The sequence below is a fragment of the Haliotis rubra genome, unplaced genomic scaffold (genome assembly GCF_003918875.1).
Source record: "Haliotis rubra isolate DU_JTF1 unplaced genomic scaffold, ASM391887v1 Scf14, whole genome shotgun sequence".
Lineage (NCBI taxonomy): Eukaryota > Metazoa > Mollusca > Gastropoda > Lepetellida > Haliotidae > Haliotis > Haliotis rubra.
The window spans coordinates 1,460,652-1,486,091 of NW_025765336.1; the positions used below are offsets into that span (position 1 = coordinate 1,460,652).

The 25,440-nt window shown below is 43.0% G+C and overlaps 2 protein-coding genes across 2 annotated transcripts in view; both read left to right on the forward strand.

Moving 5' to 3' along the window:
• The window catches only part of LOC124268700 (glycoprotein 3-alpha-L-fucosyltransferase A-like), a 164,120-nt gene that overhangs the window by 84,132 nt on the left and 54,548 nt on the right, over positions 1-25,440 (forward strand). Inside the window, 1 exon segment of the mRNA XM_046703691.1 lies at positions 11,483-11,575. The gene's annotated coding sequence lies outside the window, so the exon portion shown is untranslated.
• On the forward strand, positions 1,756-2,241 carry LOC124268781 (sterile alpha motif domain-containing protein 15-like). Its single transcript, XM_046703804.1, has one exon. It carries the CDS (start codon positions 1,756-1,758, stop codon positions 2,239-2,241), a length of 486 nt encoding a protein of 161 aa, XP_046559760.1.

Genomic DNA, 25,440 nt, shown 5'->3' on the forward strand with positions numbered 1-25,440 from the left:
TCTCAGTATAGTGCTCCTTCTGAGACATCACGGTCGCCCACGTCTCTCCTCTCAGTATAGTCCTCCTTCTGAGACATCACGGTCGCCCCACGTCTCTCCCTCTCTCAGTATAGTGCTCCTTCTGAGACATCACTGGTCATCACCCACGTCTCTCCTCTCAGTATAGTGCTCCTTCTGAGACATCACGGTCCCCCACGTCTCTCTCTCCTCTCAGTATAGTCTCTCCTTCTGAGACATCACGGTCGCCCCACGTCTCTCCTCTCAGTATAGTGCTCCTTCTGAGACATCACGGTCGCCCCACGTCTCTCCTCTCAGTATAGTGCTCCTTCTGAGACATCACGGTCGCCCCACGTCTCTCCCTCCTCAGTATAGTGCTCCTTCTGAGACATCACGGTCGCCCCACGTCTCTCCTCTCAGTAGTGCTCCTTCTGAGACATCACTTCTGAGACATCACGGTCGCCCCACGTCTCTCCTCTCAGTATAGTGCTCCTTCTGAGACATCACGGTCGCCCCCACGTCTCTCCTCTCAGTATAGTCCTCCTTCTGAGACATCACGGTCGCCCCACGTCTCTCCTCGTCTCTCCTCAGTATAGTGCTCCAGTATAGTCCTTCTCTGAGACATCACGGTCGCCCCACGTCTCTCCTCTCAGTATAGTCCTCCTTCTGAGACATCACGGTCGCCCCACGTCTCTCCTCTCAGTATAGTGCTCCTTCTGAGACATCACGGTCGCCCCACGTCTCTCCTCTCAGTATAGTGCTCCTTCTGAGACATCACGGTCGCCCCACGTCTCTCCTCTCAGTATAGTGCTCCTTCTGAGACATCACGGTCGCCCCACGTCTCTCCTGTCAGTATAGTGCTCCTTCTGAGACATCACGGTCGCCCCCGCTCCGTCCTCAGTATAGTGCTCCTTCTGAGACATCACGGTCGTTCCACGTCTCGATTTAAATATGGATGCCGCGTGACCTTTATCCAATATTAGGAAATCCCTACATCATCGACTGGGTCGGTGTGTCTTTTCGTGGTTTACTTTCACAGGAAACCAAGCAAATAACATAACTAAATTAGTTATGCTTTAGCTATATGTTTCAATGAGTAAACTGCAAAATCCAAGTACATTCAACAGGTTAAATTTTCAAAAGCGACCCAAGGAGTTGACTTTTTAGATGTTAGCGTCATGTTGCACCAACTGATTTAGTTATTTCAGTAGATCCGCAAGCCAGGGTAGACCAAACTGACACTGTCACCCCTAACCTGCCTAGACCAAAGGGACACTGTCACCCCTAACCCGCCTAGACCAAAGGGACACTGTCACCCCTAACCCGCCTAGACCAAAGGGACACTGTCACCCCTAACCTGCCTAGAACAAAGGGACACTTCTGACCAGCGTCAATTCTGACCAGACGGACACTGTCATTCCTAAACAGACGGACACTGTCTTCCCTGTCTAGACCAAACGGACACTGTCATCCCTGAACAGACGGACACTGTCATCCCTGAACAGACGGACACTGCCATTTCTGACCAGACGGACACTGTCATTCCTAAACAGACGGACGCTCTCTTCCCTGCCTAGACCAAACGGACACTGTCATCCCTGAACAGATGGACACTGTCTTCCCTGTCTAGACCAGACGGACACTGTCATTCCTGAAACAGACAGACACCTTCATTCCCTAGACCAACACTGCCTGCCCTGCCTAGACCAAACGGACACTGTAATCCCTGAACAGACGGACACTGTCATCCCTAACCAGATGGACACTGTCATCCCTGAACAGACGGACACTGCCATCTCTGAACAGACGGACACTGTCATCCCTGAACAGACGGACATTGCCATCTCTGAACAGACTGACACTGTCATCCCTGAACAGACGGACACTGTCATCCCTGAACACACTGACACTGTCATCCCGAAACAGACGGACACTGCCATCTCTGAACAGACGGACACTGTCATCCCTGAACAGACGGACATTGCCATCTCTGAACAGACTGACACTGTCATCCCTGAACAGACGGACACTGTCATCCCTGAACAGACTGACACTGTCATCCCTGAACAGACGGACACTGCCATCCCTGACCACATTCCTGACCATACTGAAGCTGTAATCCCTAACCAGATGGACACTATCATCCCAGAGCAAACGGACACTGTCATCCCAAAAGGACCAGACACCAACAGTACTTACAAGACAAAAATAACCCCAGTCCCCGATATATGGGCCTGTTTTTAGTACAGTAACAACCCCTGTATGAACTAATCATCTATGTAACTCCCTTCACTTTAATCCGCGTCTCCTCTGCTTATACCGCCTCCCGTGTTATACAGCTTACCTAATTTCCATTCATTTCCGACGAGTGCTCCGCGTCAAGCCCGGCACTGCTGGCGAGCTCACTATAGAGCCACTGCTAGCCATCCGAACGATTTATCTGTTTGTGTCCGCTTCCGTAGCAACGGGAGATGATGTGGAACCACTGATGCTCGATACAGGTAGGCTTGGTTCATTTAGCAGCATCTGTACCTGGCTTAACGTTGTCTTACTGAAGGGCCGACACCGTCGTGCAACATCGTGCACGACATTGTTAAGCGCGACAGTATGCTGTTTACTTATCAATTTCGAAATTAACAATAATTTTTATGAGAATATTCTCTCTTGAAGCGGGTACTACCGGTGAGGCAGAACAAGCTTACAATGTTCACAAACACCCGGTGTCATTGCCGATTTTGTGATATATTGATATAATTTTCACAAATGATTTTTGCCTTTCACTCCGACGCAATTTGTTTCTGTGGACAATCGAGACTGGTTATTGTCTGGCATCTACGTTATGGTTACTATCATTATAAAACGTTCAACGTCACATCGTTTCATTACAGTCTATTAGTATTGTGCTTTGATGTATATTTTCAATGGTTGTCCATTATCGATCAATCTCGTGCAGACGAATGCATTTGTAAAGTAATATACAGAATATAAAATTACAAGATAAAAAGTACATAAAGAGATATATATTATTCCTCGCTTTGTTTAATTGACAACAGGTTTGACAGATGTCGCAATATTTTATGCATCATGAAAAAGTTTAATTTGCCATTTTCAGATATTTAGTTTTGTTTCTAGTGAGGGAACACATGTATTGATTTGAGTTGTTGTAGACGCCATAGAACTGCAATACTGTTTGTTGTTTAACGTCGAACTTGGTAGCTAATCGAGTCTAGACCAAACAGCCTAGTGATTGTTACACAACGACTGACACTGACGACAAAAAATCAGCAAGGTCCGTTAATTTACCTCTGATGTTCCAAGAGTCCCATTCCAACTTGGGATCTCAAAAGGCGATCTGCACTGTCAAATGTTCATAGCCTCGGTGAGCGACCCATGCTTGTTACCCGTGGATCCGGTTAGAATTTGGTCTAAAGCAATCCATGCTTGTCAACTGTGCAGATCCAGGTTAGAATTAGTCTAAGGCAACCCATGCTTGTCACCCGTGACGATCCGGGTCAGAATTGGTCTGAACCAACCCATGCTTGTCACCCGTGACGATCCGGGTCAGAATTGGTCTCAACCAACCCATGCTTCTCACCCGTGACGATCCGGGTCAGAATTGGTCTGAACCAACCCATGCTTGTCACCCGTGACGATCCGGGTCAGAATTGGTCTGAACCAACATATGCTTGTCACCCGTGAAGATCCGGGTCAGAATTGGTCTGAACCAACATATGCTTGTCACCCGTGACGATCCAGGCAAGAACTGCCCCACCCACACCACACGAAAGAACAGTATTTCCCCAATTGAACAATGTTAATAAACAAACGTATCATCCGATTCCCTATGGCCAACGTTTTGAAATGTACGAATCATTTGACCGCCAAATTTCCATTTGTTTTACAGGTCATGAAAGACAAGAAAATTTTCAGAATATAAATAAATATTACAAAGGCGTGTAAATAGATATGACGTTGAGGCAACCCAGCCGCCCCTGAGATTAATGAGTGAGTGAGTACAGTTTTACGCCGCTTTTAGCAATATTCCAGCAATATCACGACAGGTGACACCAGAAATGGGCTTCCCACATTGTACCATGTGGGGAATCGAACCCGGATCTTCGGCGAAGCGAGCGAACGCTTCAACCACTAGGCTATCCCACAGCCCTGAGTTTAATGAAGTTAAATATCGTCATATTTCCAATCTATTTCACATGGTTTGACTGATCATTGATGCCTGCGTATTGTCGTGGAAGGTAATAGAATGACAAGCAACCCTCTGATTTGGTTGCGGCGTAAAACTAAACTCACTCACTCACTCTGATTTGGTTTGTGTTTCTCAAATCATTCCAAAAGTACAGGTGCCATTTGATCTCATACATAGCAAACGTGCGCAAAACATTTGAAACCGTACAATTCCTAATAATTTCTGGATCTCGAAATTTAATGGATTTAATTATGGCAACCAACTGGATCGGATGGTCCCGAAGGCTCGCTGACTTGGTTGACACATGTCATCGCATCCGATTTGCGTGGATCGATGCTCATGATGCTGATCACTGGATTCTTTGTGTAAATGATCGATCGATCGTACCTCCAATCAGCCGAGTCACCGCGCCTTACGATCCGGTGTCCTCCCACTTTGCCAGTTTCATTGTCAAGCAATTAATTAAAATTAATGGTGCAACAAAGGGGATTAATAGGGGATTAAAAACTCAAGTCAGTTCAACACTAAACCAATTTATTTCATTTTACAAAATTTACAAAAAATATAAACAAATATACATATATAAATAAATTATACATATCTATAGTCATGTAATTTTTCTGTAACGTATTCATCAGTTCAAGCAGATAATTAGTGTTAGTTGAGTTACAGATAAATAAATGAAACATGTATAACTTATAATCATGTAATGTCATTTTAATCAAATACAAACACAATACAAATATTTAAAATCCCACTAGTGGAACACAGCATCCCCATACTGGATGATGGTAGAAAGTCCATTTTGAAGCCGCCGCATTTCAGCCCCAAGCCTCTCTTCAAGTTGTCGGTATTTCTTCTTTCTGGGTTTGATACAGGCACTAGCAGCAAGCTGTTTCAATGTTACTTCGAAATAGGGCTGTTCTTGCTTTATGAAATTGATAATTGAAGCTGCAAGTTGTGAACACTTATCATTGACTAAAATTGTTTTGCATGTGGTGAACACTGTTCATGGATCACCACGCTCAGAAATTGGCAGTAACCAACCAGACATGGCCTTGCTAATTAGGGTGTTAATTATAATCCGATATTCGTTAACTGTGGTCCAATTAACTACTCGCAAAGTGGGAGTGAATCTTACGATCCGATCCATTAAATCGCCATCACAACAAACTTCCTGGTTGCCCTTTCTGACCCGGAAGCTCCGTGTCATATAAAAGCGGCATTGTGGGTAGAGGAACGCCAGAACGGAATTGTAACAGATTGTTAAAAATTCGAAATAATATTTTCACCTGTTAAAGTGAAATCCCCCCAAGTTTTACATCAGATGTTGCGTTGCAAAGACCCCATTGAACACCCAGCATGAGCAAACATGCATGCAGCTTTTAACGATCCCCTTAATTGCGGGACAGCTAAAAGCATTTTGTAAAGTGCTAATCCATTGTTAGCATGCAAATGCACGTTTCGTTTTCTGTAATGATATTTTACATGAAACCTTGTACTTAATGCTTTTTACCAAAGCGACACTTATTCTGAACGCATATGCACACACGCTGCGCTTAAATGGCGATTTCATTTAGATCGAGTACGTTCTCTTGGTATGAGGAATCCGATTGAAAACGACATCTGATAAGGTTTTGTGTGGCCCGACAGTTTGTGTCGATCAAATTTTACTTTTACAGTGGTGAGTAAAAATGTCATCGTTATGAGTCCTTGACATCGAACACAACTTCACGTTCTGTTCGACCGTGCAACGCTACCGTTTGAGTGAGTGAGTGAGTGAGGTGGAATTGACTCCGCTCTTAGCAATATTCCAGCATATTAGCCCCGTAAAGCCATAGTCACTCGTTTTCGTTATATCCACTAAATATTTACATGAATATAGATGGATTGAGTGAGTGAGTCTATTTTACGCCGTTATTAAAGCCGTGTAAATAGATATGACGTTGAGGCAACCCCACCGCCCCTGAGATTAATGAGTGAGTATAGTTTTACGCCGCTTTTAGCAATATTCCTGCAATATCACGGCGGGGAACACCAGAAATGGGCTTCACACATTGTACCCATGTGGGAAATCGAACCCGGGCCAACGTCGCTAGGCTACCCAACCGCCCCGAATACAGTTTGAAGTAATCGCGAAGCAGTATATCTCCTTTGAAATACACAATGCCATTTTAGAAAGTGGTCAGATGTAACATATGTTATATTTGGGATTACACTTTCTTAGTAAAGTACAGATTCTAGTACTTTTGGGGTTGAGTCCCATCCGGGATTCGAACCCACACCCTCAGAGTGAGGCACCTATAGCTAATCGCCAGCACACAAAGTCACACAAAAATGGAAGTCGGACAACTGGTAGTCTAGGTTCGAATCCCTGATGGGACTCAACTCCCAAAGTACAAGAATCTGTATTTTACTAAGAAAGTGTAATCCCAAATATAACATTTGTTACATCTGACCACTTTCTAAAATGGCATTGTGTATTTCATAGCTTTCGGCCGTGGGAGCCGTGCCAATTAACACTTATCAGAGGGGTACACAAAGTCCGTAGTCTAGACTACCAGTTGTCCGACTTCCATTTTTGTGGAAGCCGCGGTGGCTGAGCGGTCTAGGCGTCTGACTTTGTGTGCTGGCGATTAGGTGCCTGACTCTGAGGGTGTGGGTTCGAATCCCGGATGGGACTCAACCCCAAAAGTACTAGAACCTGTACTTTACAAAGAAAGTGTAATCCCAAATATAACATATGTTACATTACATCTCCTTGTCGCCGACTAACGGTATACATATCCCACCTACACAACAACGCTTTATTCCCGTGTTGTCGCGCTACCAGCAGTGCAGTCTGTCGTGTCCTATTATAAACGTCCCATTATAATATAGATAACCAGTTTACATATTGTAGCAGATATTATCATTCATCAGAGGAAAACAGGCTATCGACGGGAAAAAAAGCTTTTCAACAAAATGGAAAACATACAAATGTATATGCATAATGTCACATGCTTCAAACGGTGTCTGATCGCGAGGACAAAAACGTACACAACCACGTGTAACATATGGTATTGGTGTTTCGTTCAGTAAAGCGGTACAAAACGTCACGAGTGAAATTAACATGACAGTTACTGTGTTCATTTCCAGTGAACGAGTCTAGTTGCTATCAGCCATATGTCAGTATATGTGGTGTATGGTGTTATATCCTGAATACGTTTGCAGATTGTTTGACGTTTGGATTAAAACTGCTTCAAAACCAAGTGAGTATCTTAAGGTGTTAATGTTCATAATCTTTAACAAACGTCAGCTCTCTCCTTTTTATTATTATATGGGTATGTACATATCGCCATAGTCCATCTCATACACATGCATGCTCAAGGTGCTTTTTTTCTCTCGATCATTGCATGTCAACCACAACGGCACATCGTATTTTTTCAATCTCAACTCCCTGGGGATCATACAACTCGTGCAGCCATAGGTGCATCAAGTTAATGTGGCTTTCCCATCCTTTCGATGTATCCATACACACGTGGGTCGACTGGGACACATACTCACAATACTTTGTCCAAGTTTACTGCACGTTGCTGTACCCGCACTAGGTGTTTGCACGTATTCATGTGGCCACCATCTGGTCATATACCAACGGATTCGTGGAATCTTTTAAGTGCACAGGGTTGTGTACTGTACACTAGGGGTTGTGACAACACTGAAAGAGTCTGTACACAAAGTTGGCTCCGAGGTTTTACACCCTTAACGTCCTTGCGTAATGACTGACTGACTGAGTTTGGTTTTACACCGCTTTCAGCAATATTCCAGCAACATCACGGAGGGGGACACCAGAAATGGGCTTCACACATTGTACCCATGTGGGGATTCGAACCCGGGTCATCGGCGTGACGAGCCAACGCTTTAACCATTAGGCTACCCCACCGCCCCTTGCGTGATGAAGTAGGGTTAGTTTCCAAGACACTTGTTGTTCTGGTGATGCAACATTAATATGAACTGTTTCTGTTTTGTATTTGTTTTTTAAAGAATATGTCGACGCTGAAGGTTTTACATTGTCACCGGTCTCGTGTCTGCTGTTAAATAGACAACTAAGGCGCTCCAATCAGTAAGATCCTAGGTGCCTAGGTTTTATCGAATGCCATCTCATTAATTAGACATTTGAGGAGTCTCATGTTGCCAGCAGCTTCAGTGCTATCACTTTGGAGCACTTTGCGTTGATGGATGATCCAGACTGACTGGATGCTTGAAGCTGAGGAGACTGCGACACGTGTACAGCGCCACCTACCGAGTGTTGTGACCGTTCTATTTCCCGTTCTTTACAGGGCGAATTCTGATACATTAGTTTGTGGTGGGATGACATATCACCATTTAATATACGAGAGCGGTTTGTAACGAGAGTAGTTTGTAACGCGTTCATTGATGATGTAATGTCAACGTATTATTTAGTTCGAGAAATCGATTTTTAATTCATTGGTTGGCTGCATGTTTTTTTTCCGTGTAACATTTAGTAAAGGAAAATAGAATAATTTCTAATGAGAAGGATGGATGTATGAAAGTGAACATCATTTCGTTCACGGCAAAGATTTCCGACTGGGTTTGGTTCTTAATGTTTGCGCAACATTTGTTTAACGTCAAAGTTTTCTTACGTGCTGTTTAGTTTAGCCAACATGCGTATAGCGACCAGCAGTTATACCACACTAAACTTCAGTTCGTTTGTCACCAAATGCGAACTATGAATTTCAAAATAACTAAAAAATGGGAATAATCTATTTAATGTCAATAAGGCACATGGCAATGATTACCTGGTTTCGTTATAACCGACCCGTGAAGATCCAGGTTAGAATTGATCTTCAGTAACCCCTGCTTGTCGTAAGACGCGACTGACGGGATCGGATGGTCAATTGAGTAGATCGATGCCCATGCTGTCGATCACTGTATTGTCTGTTCCAGATTCGATTATTTACAGACCGCCGTCATATACCTGTAATATTGCTGAGTGCGGCGTAAAACTAAACTCAATCAATCAATCCTTATAACCGTAGTTTTCGGTACTTAATATCTACGCATCATTTAGTTCAAGAAACAATGATTCCCATGAGCTTGGCTGCTTGTTAAATTATATTTTGTGTCTTGTGTGTGATCTAACGTATTCTGACATCATGCATTGGTGCTCATAATATCGATCACTAGATCTTCTGTCCGGATTCTAATACAGTATACTACCGTTATAACGAACTAAAAAGGACTACTGATTCGAGTTCGTTAAAACCATAGTTCGTTATACACAGTGACATTTTTAATGAAATGTACAGCAACTCGCCGAGACCAAAGAACTGTTCGTTATATTCCTGTTCGTAATGAACATAAATTTCTGTAATTAACACGCTAGCTAGTTTTTACCGAGTTACATGTTAAACAAGCAAATAGCAAACAAAACTGCCAAAGTTGTTTTCCTTTTAGTTTCATTACATATCAGTATTTATGTTTTACGATAATCAGTTAAAGGAATTTAACAGACGAGTGGGTATTTTTATGGTCCAGATGCTCAACTTCTGTGCTCTTTTCAGAACAAACTTAAATTAAATGACCTCTGTCGTTACTTTCAGCCAATGGATCTGCTGCAACCGTTTTAAAAGTAAATAGCAATATGTTTCAGCAACCCAAGGTCGACACGTGATTACAGCTTTAATTTATTGTGTTGTTTGTACATTTTCTTGACAATAAATTGTTCCCAGATGCACCAAAAAAGCCATTAGATCCTGTCGAAATGGCACGAGAGTCAGAACGATCTTCTTAGAGATTTCAAACTAATGATCTAACGTATTTTTTTCTATCGTGTTAAACGTTAAAGATGCAACTGTGACTTTAAGACTTATGAAACTTTACACATGCAGATTTAGGGCGTCACTGTAATGATCACCACACAGAAATAAGGATCGTCATCATGTTTGTACTCGTTATGTCGAGCGGCATCCAAACAGTATTTTACATCAGCTGTTTCTGCGAATATTTCGTAAGATTCTTCGTCAAAACCTACGTATAGGTTACACCATTCAACGCCTCCGTAAAGCTTCGAAAGGCTTTGTGGTGAAACTCGAGGTCATTTTCAAATTTTACGCAGGGACTAAAACGATGTTTGATGTAATACCCTATTTTGACTTGAACATATGCTCCCGTGTTTTGTCTCAGTGAATACTTGCCTAGCCTTTACATGTATTTATGACCGGTGCCGCCGGTGGGGAAGGATACTTGGACTCACCTTCTGGCGAATACCTAGGATTATCATTAATATTATTATTTGATATTAATTCATAAGAAACAATTATTAGCATAAAATATATTCCTGAGTGCGGCGTAAAACTAAATTTACTCACTCACTCACCCATTCATTTGTGGCTGTGGAAAGGGTGTGAGTCGGTTTTATTGTTACGAGTAGCTTATATACGCTGATGTCCTCCTTGTAACACCGGTGGGCGTTGGGTAGTCCAGTGGTTCAAGCATCCTCTCGTCACGCCCCGGGTTCAGTTCTCCACATGGATACAATAATAGACGCCCATTTCTGATTGTCCCCATGATATGCTGAAATGTTGCCAAAAACGGCGTAAAACTCAACTCATTCTCTCACTTAGCATCCCTGGTTGCTGATTAAGAGATATGTTAAACCTGCCCTTGACTAACGCTTAGTCTCTATATATATATATATATATATATATATATATATAGTTTTGATAGTAACAAATAATCCCATTTAAATTGAAAAGGAGCCCCAGTGAGTTTAGAGATTCAGACCTAACCGGAGGAAATCTAGACTTGCTTCATTTAGGGCTGTAGCACTGCAAGGAGGGCTAGGCTGTAGGGAAAATAATGCGGTTCCGGGACTGTGAGACAGACTACACCTGCCCCCGTCGACGCTGTTGCTAACTCCTCACATGTGTGTATGGCCTCACTCTGACCTCTGAGTATGAACACCGTCTGTCGAAAAATATACCGTGACATTCTGTGACATTACGAACGCCGTTTAACTCGTCATGACTGGCATTGTCAAGGCACACCAACTGATAAACCGCCGCATTTCCTGTAGTAGACAACGCTATGCTACTGTGAACACGTAGTTGACAAATATTGTCGACATGGACACAGCTCATTTCATTCTCTAGGTGGTGTGTATTTGTCCATTGTCTTTAAGTTCTTTAGTTTGGAACTTTTTACATTTTGTGTCGTTTTTTTATTCCTCTTTGTTAGGAAGAATGTGCCTTTAAAATCAATATGTCGCCATTGTTGCAGATGAGATGACCAAGGAGAATACGCGACGCTGGTCACGTGGGTAGACCATGCAGGGCCGGACCTTCTCCCTGTCCTTCTCCGTAGCCAGATCAGGTATGGTGCCATATTTACAATATTATTATTATTATTATTATTATAGGATATTTATATAGCGCACATATCCACGCACTAGTGCATGCTCAAGGCGCTGGTATTTTTCCCTCGATCATTGGATGTCAATCTCAACGGCACATCGCATTATCAATCTCAACTCCCTGGGGAGTATACAACTCTTGCAGCCACTAGGCGCACCGAGTTATTGTGGCTTTCTCATCCTAACGAGATATAGCAGAATGTTTTCGCAAATTCACAAAATATTACTGTTTTATGTTCCCTTCACCGATCATAATTTCACAAGCAAAATTACATTTTTGAATTTCTTTTGTTTAAAGGCAACAAGAATATGGGATACTGATAACAAAAGGAGGGTAACGCTTACCCATCAGTAACCTGTTGCTTTCAATGCATTACATGGATTTTATATAGCTAATACAATTGTGACGTGTTTACAAAAATGAAGAAAAAATAATCTGACCACTGTCCTGAAGCATATTGATGGTACAATTACCCGTGAAGATCCGGGTTAGAATTGATCTTCATTAACCCATACTTATCGTAAAAGGCGACAAACAGGATCGGGTGGTCAGGCTCGCTGACTTGGTTGACACATGCCATCGTATCCCATTTGTGTAGATCGATGCTCGTGCTGTTGATCACTGGATTGTCAGGCCCCTATAGCTGGAATATTGCTGGGTGCGGTGTAAAACTAAACTCACTCACTCACTCACTGATGGTACAATGAGTAAACAAGACTGTGAAAGTTGCGAAACACAGACTTCAAGACGTACATGCATGCTTTTATCTTGTGTTGTAAGGAATTACTTGGAAGAATACATCCTTTGTGTTTCCGAGTGGAGATCACCCAGTACTTATGGAATCGTCATCTTTTATGGCATTTTAGAGTTCTTCGTTCTTCAAAGCGAGATTTTGATATGGATACAAGTAATCCATGCTAAAATGATCGATAATCGGAAATACCGTCGACAGGAAAAAATATTAATGATGGTAGATATGAAACTTGTGTTATCGCTAATATCGTACATTAACTTTAGTGATAAAATACAGGTGTAATTTACTCACACAATACACAAAGCTTGTTCTATATTACGTGGCTGCTTCCAATTATATTTAGGACGCTGTTATGTCAGTAATCCATGCATAAACTTGTCATCACTCGCCAGTGGTGGGAAATATATTAATTTCTTTCAGACATTTGTTGGCATTTTTGCTCCAAGTTAATTACTTCTCCGATATTTATCGATAATCCATCTGCAGATCATTAATCCCATGTTCAAGGCCATGACTCCTCGAAGCGCGTTTTTTGCGCGCTTTTCGAAGGATGAGATGGTAACCAGAGTTACGTTTAGGGAAATGTTTTGTTTTGAAGATACGTTTCACTTAGATAACAACACCTCACAGTGATGCATTCGTGGGTTATTTTCTAATTTTTAACTTTTATATCACGGGACACAATACAAGATCCTGGGGATCTCCAGAAACACAAACACTATCGTAGCCGTCCGTAGCGCTACGGCATTCGTAAGTCCATGATAAACCTCAGACTTACGACAGGTCGTAACGTTACGAACGCTTTGTGGATCGGGGCCCAGTGAATTAAGTCAATGGGGACATTAACACAGGGATTGCAGTGAATTCAAGTTAAAATGAAACAAAACAAAATAAAATATTTTAAAAATACCAAATACGTATAGATGGATTCCTTGTGCGTCTGTGAAGTTTTCCCAAGGCACAAAATTCTTCTCACTCATCGATACATTGTCAGATTTGTGCGGCGCTAAACAACAGACCAATCAATCGTATGAATTTACAAAAGACATGGACTAGGGATGAAATATTATCTGATTGTTTACTCGGCATTCCAGAAGATGGAAAGTTATGGACTTTATGACTGACTGACTGACTGAGTTTAATTTTACGCCGCTTTTAGCAATATTCCAGCTACATCACGGCGGGGAACACCAGAAATGGGCTTCACACATTGTAACCATGTGGGGATTCGAACCCGGGTCTTCGGCGTGGCGAGCCAACGCTTTAACCACTAGGCTACCCCACCGCCCCATGGACTTTATGTGTTGTGAAACTTTTATCAAGATAAAATTATTATAACCAGGTGATGAGAGGTGTATGTACATAGTGTGTTGTGATAAACAGCACAGTAACATTCAGAAAGCCAATTTCAGGAAGGATTATAAACTAATTTGATCGAAGTTGAAAAGTTGATTGACAGAGTCTATGTCTGGATTAACTCTTCAAAGGCTGATAATATGCAATATCCTTGATCTCTGTGGATCAAAGGTTTGTGGCTGTGGTTTTGATGGCTTCCGTGTTTTCTTTCAGTGAAGTCTTGACTCTTGTTGGATAGGATTTCAACTGAATTTGATGGCTGGGGAACGTTTGTTAGTGCTCTGAGAAGGCTGATTTGCTGTCTGCCTTAGCTGTTGACGTTTTATGCTCTTTAATCCGGGTATCTACAGGACGGGAGGTTTCACCTATGTAAGAGGCACCACATTCAGTGACTGCTTTTTGGGGGTTGGGTTTCGGCCATTTCCTTGGAGGATGGTTCTAGGGATGGGGAACCAGTGAAGATGGTCTCGATGTCTGCTTGGTGCTTAAGTAGTCTGCTGGTTTGATGAGAGGTCCTGCCAATGTAGGGTGGTGGTGTGTGGTCCTGTGAATAGGTGAGGTGAAATTGGGTTTTATTACCCACGTGGTCAACGTATGGGTAGTTGCATACTAATCTCGTACGTCACACGAGTGTCGTATCGCGTTGAACTGTGTCGTAACGACTTGACCTGAGATTCTAACGATTTGATTGGATAACCGATGACCACTCAGTTAGGTCACGTTGTGACGGAGCTACTTGTTCATTCATAACAAACACGTGACTTCATTCATTCTACAACTTAGATGCATTGTGGGAATGTAAACATTGCGAACGTTGCCGTGTCGCTGTTTAATTGTGAGTCGAACTGAGACATTATATGCGTCGAAAACATAAACGCAATGTTTCCACCAGTGATGTTAGCCGAGTGAAGCAGTTGCAAACCAAGAAACGGGGTGCTACGGAGCAGTTTAATGAAGGAGACTGTACGAGAGGCGATGACAACTGACATGCATCGTGACGTCGGTTACCAAGGGGACAGACGAGAAGTGTAGTATTCTCTATTTACGTCGTGCTTGAGAATATTTCGCTCATATGACGACGTGCATGCATGTCTATGTGTATGTGCGGCTGCTTGTACTAGCTCAGACTTAAGCTGGTTTTATAGTGCTAGCTTACTGAGATACCATGCCGCAGTGAAGCATGAATACCCCACTCAGACACAGTATACTGACTCTGAGCCGACCAGTCCTTGTTGTACCCATTAATGCCGAGCGCCAGGCAGGGACCAGTAAGTACCATATTTTAACGTCTTTTGGTATGACGCGACCGGGGATCGAACCCACGACCTTCCGCTCTCCGGGCGGACGCTTTAACCACTACACCACGGAGGCGGTCCTCCTGTGAATAGAGCTCAGGTCGCAAATCAGATGACGTTAAACAACGTTGGGCGCGGAGAGTCTTTGGATGCGTGACCGTGTTTGGCAGCTCCTGAGAGTTTCTAGGACTTCAGTCATGCCCCACAACGAAGGACATGTGGTCTCATCTTAGGCAAGTGATTTGTTGAAAATTACCTCTGTTCACCCAGCAGAAAATGGGTACCCGGTGGGATAATCATGTGACTATTATGTTCAAACTTGGTTTATCCGTGGTAATAATGTGCGCTTTGAGCATGCACAAGTATGTGGAAACAGGCGCTTTATAAATGGCCATTATTATTATTATCATTATTAGGGTAGAATGATTCTTGTGGGGGCGGACTCAGATTTGGTCGGTTTGTGTTTGGGCTGGAGTGTAGTCAAAATGGTTCTCTTGACAAGATACTGACTTGAAGGGATACCGATTGAGGTTGGTGAAGACATACTGCAGATCGTTAATCTCAAATTCAATGTCATGACTGCTGAAGCAGATGCGTGCTTTGTGAAGGTTAATAGGATGCCAGACTTACCTTTCTTTTGAAGATGACCTTTCGCGAAGACAGGAAGACGTTTTACTCAGATAACAATACTCTGATCTCACAGCGATGTATTCCTTGATACATTTCTATTTCTGAACTTTTATATCTGGGTACACAATACACTTTATTATTGAGTGAGTGAGTGAGTGACTATGGTTTTTGTTGCTTTTTAGCAATATTCCAGCAATATCAGCAATATTCCAGCAATATCACGGCGGGGGACACCAGGAATGGGCTTCACACATTGTACCCATGTGGGGAATCGAACCCGGGTCTTCGGCGTGACGAGCGGACGCTTTAACCACTAGGCTACCCACCACCCCATACACTTTATTAAGTCAATGGGGACTTTAATACAGCGATTTCAATTCGTTAAAACGAAACAAAATAGAAAAATAGAATAGAAATACCAAATATGTGTATTCCTTGTGTCCCCCGAGTGAAGTATTTCCCGAAGCGGCGTAAAATTCTACTCACTCACTTATCTATGAATGACATGTTAATCACATATTTTAATGTTTTTGATGGTTTCCTCAAACATTCTGTAAATATAATAATATAAATGTCAGGACAACTCCTGAAATGTCTTTGCATGTTGACATGAATCTGACCTTTCTTCTTTCAACAATATGTTTCAAATGTCAGCACTAAATAATTTGAGGGAGAAGCTCCCATTTGCGTCCACAAACCCTTGGCCAATGGCACACGAGAAACTCAGTGTATGATTTAAACCACCATTAACAAACTCATCGATCCGTTCCGGCTGAGTATGATGCCACAGCTCAAATGCTTTGATTAGAAATAAGTTCCATGATTGCAGTATTGAGAACCCCTAATATGACTAGGTATTACCTAATATGGCATATGATGCTATCGACCCTCATATTTAAGCCGTTTTCCTGATGTAGCGTCTCGAAGCGAGGAAATATTCATTGCTCTATGTATTAAACCCATTGGAGAAAGTTAAGGAAATCTGTCTAAATAAAAAAGTTATTAGTCCTGCAAATCGCGGAGCAATATTACGTGTCGTCTCGTTCACATCAACCCAGTCATGTGTAGACGGTCCCAGGTCTTTTTCCCATTCCTGTCAATTACAATGTCATTAATTTGTTTCAAAACTCCTTGCAGGGACGAAAGCGACGTCCATGAATTAGAGTGGCGGAAATCGCCGATAGGCCTTTTGCAGGGCTAGGTCTAGTCCTCAAATCAGTTGTGACAGGAGCTTTTGGTGAAAGTGACGCATATTCCGATTGCTGCATAGTAGATCAGCCTTGAAGTAGTGATGTGCCATTAGATAGAAGGAGATTTCAATATCAGATGTCTCGAAATGCTTTTTGGAGGCCCAGTGCACGAGTGGGTGTAAAAACTGTTAAGACAAAACAGACACACTTGTGTTTCGATCCTCCAAATTATGAATCTTTTATGACGACTGATAGTTCACTGCTTGATACGGATTCATAACCACATTCTGATATTGTAGTCAGATATTATAATCGAGTGTAGTTTTAACAGATGTATGTTATGATTGTATGTGTAACTTTTACCCAGGTATTAAAGTTGTTATCATCATAATCATCATCATCATCATCATGTTGATTATGATACGAGAAGACCAAACTTGTTCATCTGCATGTAGTAAATTCTATTTTGGATTGATCCTACTAGGCCTTGTTGCAAGCCTGGCCAGCATACAGTAAGCTACGTTTAAAACGAACACGCTTATATCGAACTGACGGATATAACGAACTTTGTGTCCTTTTGTCCCCACTATTTTAGCTGAAACGCGTATAACGAATTACGGTTATTACGAACTACCACAAGGTGACTCTTTGAGATCTTTGTAACCGTAGTTTATATATATATTCAAATAATGATAAACCTGTATCAAGTATATATGCAAATAATGATCTATGTTAATGTATTGTAGTAATTTGGGAACGCCATCTATTGAACATTGCCTCCTATGGCTATGTCTCAGAAAAGCTCCACCGCATGGTGTGAATGTCAGGCCAGCCGAAATAGCAAGAGACGACAGGAAGTGACGTCACCAATCGCAGCTCCTTGACGTCTCTGCCTGTTGCTTTAACCTCGTCACCTCAAATATTATCTGACATCGTCCAAGTTACACCTACCAGTTTACCACAAATATCTGGGGGTGGGGGTGGATATTAGCGAATTTTCAACTCGATGGTGACGTCACGAAAACGCATAATGCCCTTTGCCCTTTTATCTTGTATGTCACGTGGTATGGACATGATGGACTCTAGGACCATCTTCTTAAGCACTGAAAGTCTTTGCAATGTTGCCATGGCGACTTGTCCAGCGTTTGATTACCCGTCAGTCTCCGTAGGCGTTCTTTGGTATATCTTAAGGTTAATTACGATGTTGTTTGAACATCAACTCTGCACACTAAAGTTCAAGTGTGTATAGTCTTGATTATTCCCTCGTAACGTTATCTGCGAAATGAAAGGTTTGACGAAAAAAGCCACGAACGATATTGTGACATTTCTTTAACACGCAACGGAGAATATATTTCCCACAAAAATATTGTTGGATTATGTTCATATTAACCCGATATATAGAACCAGGAACGCATGATTAGTCTGTGTCGAGAAGTGGTTTGGGGATTGTGTAAGCTGGGAATATTATGGAGGTCAGCACTTCAGGTTTTCTGTGAAAGTGTGCAGTCTCCATTAGTGGTGGTCCGATTAATTGAAATAATCGAAGATTGATCGCAGTGACTAAACGCCCAAGCATTTGATCATGTTTTTTTCATAATCGAACACAAACATTTCTGGAACACTTTTTGCATTAACAATATTTTTCACAATGTTGGTTTTGTCTGTTACATTTCATGAGCACTACAAGCGCGTTCCAAGTCATGACTGAATTTATCTTAAAGACCCCAAGAAATCTATGTTCCTAACATATTAGTCATCCTTTAAAGATGTGCAATTTTGCTTGAAAAAACACAAGAACTACACGCTTTTGTCTTTGTTTTTGTGCAAACAAAAATAACCAGGAAATTTTTAGAAATGACCCTGACCAATTATTTTCGATGATTGATTGGTTGTAATGAAATTGTAAACAATTCCCAACACTAGTCTCCATGGTCTAGTAGACTGGTTGGTTTGCCCTGGAGGTGTGTGGTTCGATCCCCCGAAGTGACATACAGATGTGTTGAACCAGTTTAACATATCATGCAGACCGGAAGTGACATACAGATAATTGAACCAGTTTAGCAAGTTACGCCGATCAGAAGTGATCCATGGCGTGTTGAACCAGTTCAGCATGTCACATCGGCCGGAAGTGACATACAGATTTGTTGAACGTATTGAACGAGTTTAGCATGTTACGCAGATCCCAAGTGACATACAGGTAAATTGAACCAGTGTAGCGTATCGCGCCGACAGGAAGTGATATACAGGTGTTATGAACCAGTTTAGCATGTCACGCAGACCGGGAGTGACATGTCTGTACTGAACCAGTTTAAGGTGATACTCAGAACGGAAGCGACACAAATATGTACTGAACTAGTGTAGCATGCCGCGCAAACCGGAATTGACATACAGGCGTATTGAACCAGTTTAGCATGTCACGCCGATCAGAAGAGACTTATGGCGTATTGAACCAGTTCAGCATAACGGAATAACGGAAGTGACATTTGTGTACTGTACCAGTTTAACGTATCACGCCGACCGAAAGTGGCATTCCAATCTTTTAAACCAGTCCATCATGTCACGCCGGCCTCAAGTGACATACGGCTACATTGAGCCACGTTGACGGTGTCGCCGCCCGGACTTGACACAGGCCAGAGCATTAATCAATGGCGCAGCAAGTATCCATTGAACTGAAAAAGATACTTGAGTGGTTATTGAAAGGTTTATAACTAACTAAAGTAATCCATCTCATGAGATATCCACTGAATTACAGTGGTGTGTGGTGTTTTAGTTTAAGGGCGACGAGGGTCGACAACAGGACTGTTTGCGCCCATCACTCAATTGCGTAGAAAGGTCCCCGTTATCTAAGTAATGTCGTAACTGGCGTTTGGATGTTAGTAAACCCTATTACCAGTTACGTACCCGTGAAGGTCCGGGTTAGAATATTGATCTTCAGTAACCCATGCTTATCGTAAGAGGCGACTAACGGGATCGGGTGGTCAGGCTCGCTGACTTGGTTGACACATGTCATCGGTTCCCAATTGTGCAGATCGGTGTTCATGCTGTTAATCACTGGACTGTCTGGTACAGACTCGATTATTTACAGACCGCCGCCATATAACTGGAATATTGCTGAGTGCGTCGTAAAAGTAAACTCATTCACTCACCAGTTACCCTCTAAGATGGCCGTTCCGCATTGTCAGGGGTGATGTAAGCTCAAGTTACACACTCGCTTGGTCCAAGGGGAATGTCAAGTCTAGGAGTGAGAGGTCAGACGACTGTAACCCCTCAGTAGCCACATTCCATTCATGTGCTGGCACTCTGGCACTCTGGCACTCTGGCACTCTGGCCCTCTGGCATACAATGAATAACTCAACACCGGGTTCTATACTCACACAGGTTCACTCGATCCCTCTCTTCATTACAAGGTGATTTGGACTGGACAGGACGGGGCAAGTTCTTTACCAAACATGATCGCTATGCGAACGTTCTGCTGACTTTGAACCCCGCCCTACTTTCTAGTGCTGGTGGGGTAGCCTAGTGGTTAAAGCGTTGGCTCGTCACGCCGAGACCCGGATTCGAATCCCCACATGGGTACAATGAGTGAAGCCCATTTCTGGTGTCCCCCCGCCGTGATATTCCTGGAATATTGCCAATAGCGGCGTAAAACCAAACTCAGTCAGTCAGTCTAGTGCTGGTATCTTTTTTCAGGTGTTCGAGCCTGCTCCACCCTTGTCACATGTCCAGCTACAATGGTTCTGATTCGTTTAAAGTTGCATCCTTCCATGGTCTCATGTCGTACCTCGTGATCGGAAATTACCGTCAACTACACATCGGTGAACCACCGTTAATTGATACTTTAATAGATTTTTATGTTCTGTTACTGGCAGTTATTATGGTCTATATCCCTTGATTTATTTCCAAGCAGTGCTAGCATCACTTCTATAACGAAATAGCCGTAACTCTCAAAAATGGATTTGTGATACTTTTCTTGTATAACAAATGCCTTTTTTTAACTTTATAACAGTAAGATCTGTGCAACATGGAATCTACGTGAGGCCTTGCCCATCATTAAATATAATATATGAGATGATTGTATTACGTGTCCTGGTACTTTGAAGTTGTATCTGAGGTGAAATGGGTTCGTATCTATCTATCTATCTATCTATCTATCTATCTATCTATCTATCTATGTTTGTGGATTCACCCATCCGTCCATCAAGTTGTAGCCACAGGGGCGTGTCACGCTTAGAAACAGCGTTAGAAAGACATATAGGTATATAGACCAAACCCTAGTACTATATAAAAGGAAAGGGATGTAACGACGGAACCACCCCCTCCTCAATCTAAGTTAGATTTCACCATGTAAACTATTTTTAAGACCCCGTCGAGGCCTACGGATCAAAAGCGAGATTATTTCCCTACAAAATGAGCTATAAATGGTCACAATCGGATTATTATTTCAAAAGTTATACGCCACGACTCACCGAAAACAGCTACCTCCGCAATTTCAAGCCAAAATCATGGATCACCCAAGACAGCGAAAACTCACCTTTTAAATTCGTTTATTAATTCCAACCACATTGACAGCACCTATGTAGGGCCAGATTCGATCGGCAGCGCCATTCCACGGGTCTAAAAACTTATTGCAACATCTACAAATCATTTCCTCGACAGTAAGCAGGCATTTTCTCCAAAACCATCGGCAATCATACTCACTTGTCGGCCATAGATGGCCTTGACATTTAAATGACCTGAGCAATAAATTTGTAAGAATAATTTTAGAGGTTAAATATTTATAAATATAATTTCCTAAAAATGAATCAATATCGAATGCATTTTTACAACCTCTAAAACTATTCTTAACAATTTACTGTTCCGTACATCATCCAAAATATAGGATTATTGCAAAGTTCATATTTCGCGCCCATTAGCAAACCGTCAAAATCTTACAGTATATTATATTTTCCACCAATCGGATGGCCCAATTCGTTTCTGCGGATCTGCTCAGATCACTTGAATGTCAAGGCCATCTATGGCCGACAAGTGAGTATGATTGCCGATGGTTTTGGAGAAAATGCCTTATGTCTTTCTAACGCTGTTTCTAAGCGTGACACGCCCCTGTGGTTGTAGCCATCTATTACAGCTACTTACAACTGAGTGGGGCGGTGGGGTAGCCTAGTGGTCAAAGCGTTCGCCCGACATGCCGAAGACCGGGTCGATTCCCCACATGGGTATACGGTGTGAAGCCCATTTCTGGTGTCCCCCGCCGTGATATTGCTGGAATATTGCTAAAGCGGTTCGCGCACTCACTCACTCTCACTGACTCACTCACTCTTGTTGATTAAGACTTCTCATGCACACGGTTGAGATTGGTTTGGCCTTGAGTAAGATGTTTAGTCATTATTTTCTGAAGCAGCCTCCAGGGTAGAAGCTATAGCTGTCAGCATGTCTGTTGTGTACAGATATATCCTGTTATCGTGTCCCCGGGGTTTCAGTTGTAATTGACACCCGGGACGATGGCGACGTTGCTCCAGATAACGACAAGTGTACGACCTTCTTGCCAGCAGTGATGGAGAAATTACTGGAGGAGTGTCTGTCAAGGCGCCGTTGGTCGCCTTGCGGTTGTAGCGTGGATCGTCTCGCCAAACACATTGCGTTTAGTGTTACGGCCAATATTTGTGTCCCTATGTTGATTTTAATGGATAGCAACTGAATATGGCGTAAAAGTGTTTCCACACTTACGTAAGTGTCGTAAGACATCGGTCTATGGGCGTGAATGGGTGGTGGGGTAGCCTAGTAGTTAAAGCGTTTGCTCGTCACGCCGAAGACCAGGGTTCGATTTCCCCCATGGGTACAATGTGTGAAGTCCATTTCTTGTGTCCGCCGCCGTGATATTGCTGTAATGTTGCTGAAGCGGTGTAAAACCAAACTCACTAACTCACTTTTGTGTCCCCGCCGTGATACTGCTGAAGCGTAAAACCAAACCCACTCACTCACTTTTGTGTCACTCACAATATTTGCGTGTCATGAACGTTTCCGTTTGTATCGTGGTATCGCGTCTTGATGCTGCCTATGATGGCGGCTAACAACCACGACCTCGTTGTCAGCAGACATCATTCCTGACTCGATGGCACCATTTCTCGCGGCATCGTTCTGTCTGATGCTAACGGCGACGTCATTCCGACTTCTAACGACACCATCAGTTCACGAGGTTACTGCAAATGGGGTAGTCTAGTGGTTAAAGCGTTCGCTTGTCACGCCGAAGACCCGGGTTCGATTCCCCACGTGACTACAATGTGTAAAGCCCATTTCTTGTTTAACCCGCCGTGATATTGCTGGAATATTGCTAGAAGCGGCATAAACCTTAACTCACTCACTCACTCACTCACTCACTCACTCACACTGCAAATCCTCTTCTTCCGTAGTCACCGCCGTGTCATCTTACCTTCGTAACCCCGTGGTCATTAAAGGGTAACACTTAACTCAGCACTTTCGCAAATTTCATTGGCAACGTCTTGGCGTAACCCACAGACCAGCGAACGTTTCTTTCCCAGCATCCGCTTCCTGTTCAGGTCAAAGGCCAGCGATGTATTCACGTAATTATCAGACTCGCTATGAGGTTAAGATTCACCCGTTGCCCTGTGGTCATTTGCAGCGTAACATTGAACGCAACACTTCCGCAAATTTCGTTGACATCGTCTTAGCGTAACTCACAGTGACCAGTATTCTCTTCCAATTCAGGTCAAAGGGCAGCGATTTATTCCCGTAAATAGACAGACTCTGCTGAGGGGATCTGTCCAATTAGATTTGGAAAGGAACTGGGAACATTCGGAAAGTCCTAACTTCTGACGTTATCGTTTGTGTTGAGAAGAATTCTGATTGGATTTTCGTGAGGGGATTACTTGGTTTAATAGAATATTGATATTATCCGCGATCAACTCCCAAACAAACAGTTCGGTATCATTGGAAACACACGAATATGCTGTTCGGTCTGGAAATGGATGCCGCCGCCGCTGGATACAAGGAAGAGTTATTAGGGAGAGGCGTCACAGTGGCTCTTCCTCATGGAAGGAACGGAATGGATATAGATGTAAACTTACATGTTTGCTGTATGTTGACGACAGTTGTATTGACACAGTCGGGCAAATATACTCCACCAGGTCCAATGAGTATGCCCTTGGCGTCTACCATCTTGAAATACATTGTGGTCAGCACGTAAAGACTAATCCGACAAAAGACTGCCTTGAAATCAGCTTCTGGAACCCTTCCGGCACGTCATGTATGCTGATAGCATGACGTGCATCAGCTTGTTGATAGCATGACGTGCATCAGCTTGTTGATAGCATGACGTGTATCTGCTTGTTGATAGCATGACGTGTATCAGCTTGTTGATAGCCTGACGTGTATCAGCTTTTTGATAGCATGACGTATACCATGTTATAGACATCATGACGTGTATCAGCTTGACGTGAGGAAGAATTATTTTAATCTAGATCGGGACATCCTTCCATACTACTCCAAAGGAGTTCTTCCATGTCACAATACATGGCGACGTTGGAAAAGGTTTACGACTGATTTCAAACGTACCTGATAAATGTACTTTTGATTTTTTAATCAAATTGGCTTCGAGATTACAAAGTAACGAAAATCCGTCGAACGTCCCGCGTGCATTCTTTCTATACCAACTGGAGCGATGGGATATTTTAGTGGTAAGGCGTTCGCTTTTCGCCCCAAAAGCCCGGGCTCGATTCCCCACATGGGTACAATCTGTGAAGCCCTTTCTCGTGTCCCCCCGCTGTGATGTTGCTGGAATATTCCAGCTACATCACGGCGGGGGACACCAAAGATGGGCTTCACACATTGCACTCATGTGAGGAATCGAACCCGAGTCTTCGGCGTGACGAGCGGGCGCTTTAACCACAAGGGTACCCCTATCACCCCTAGTTAAACAATAGCAGTCTGATTTTTTTTTTCTGAAAACTTATCAACCCTACCTTGTCTTCATGGTGTTTTGCGGGGCGGATGGTAGCCTAGTGGTTAAAGCGTTGGCTCGTCACGCCGAAGACCCGGGTTCGAATCCCCACATGGGTAAAATGTGTGAAGCCCATTTCTGGTGTCCCCCGCCGTGATGTAGCTGGAATATTGCTAAAAGCGGCGTAAAACCAAACTCAGTCAGTCAGTCAGTCATAGTGTTTTGCATGAAATATTGTTCCGAGGCTGACTCGACTGTCAACTTTCGCAAATGGACAACGAAAACAAAGGCCACTGACAGTCGAGTCAGCCTCGGAACAATATTTCATGCAAAACAATATCATGGCGTCAGGTAGGAGATACAACGTAAGTGTTTCGTTTTTTTTATTGGCATGCGTTACAGGTAACAAAAAAGTTCCATGCTCTTTGGGCGGTGGGGTAGCTCAAAGGTTAAAGCGTTCGCTCGTCACGCCGAAGACCCGGGTTCGATTTCCAGCATGGGTACAATGTGTGAAGCCCATATCTGGTGTCCCGCGCCGTGATATTGCTGGAATATTGCTGAAAGCGGCGTAAAACCCAACTCACTCACTCCATGCTCGTTGGTTTCCCCTGTCGTGTCTATAGTCGTCCAACATGCAGTACGTCG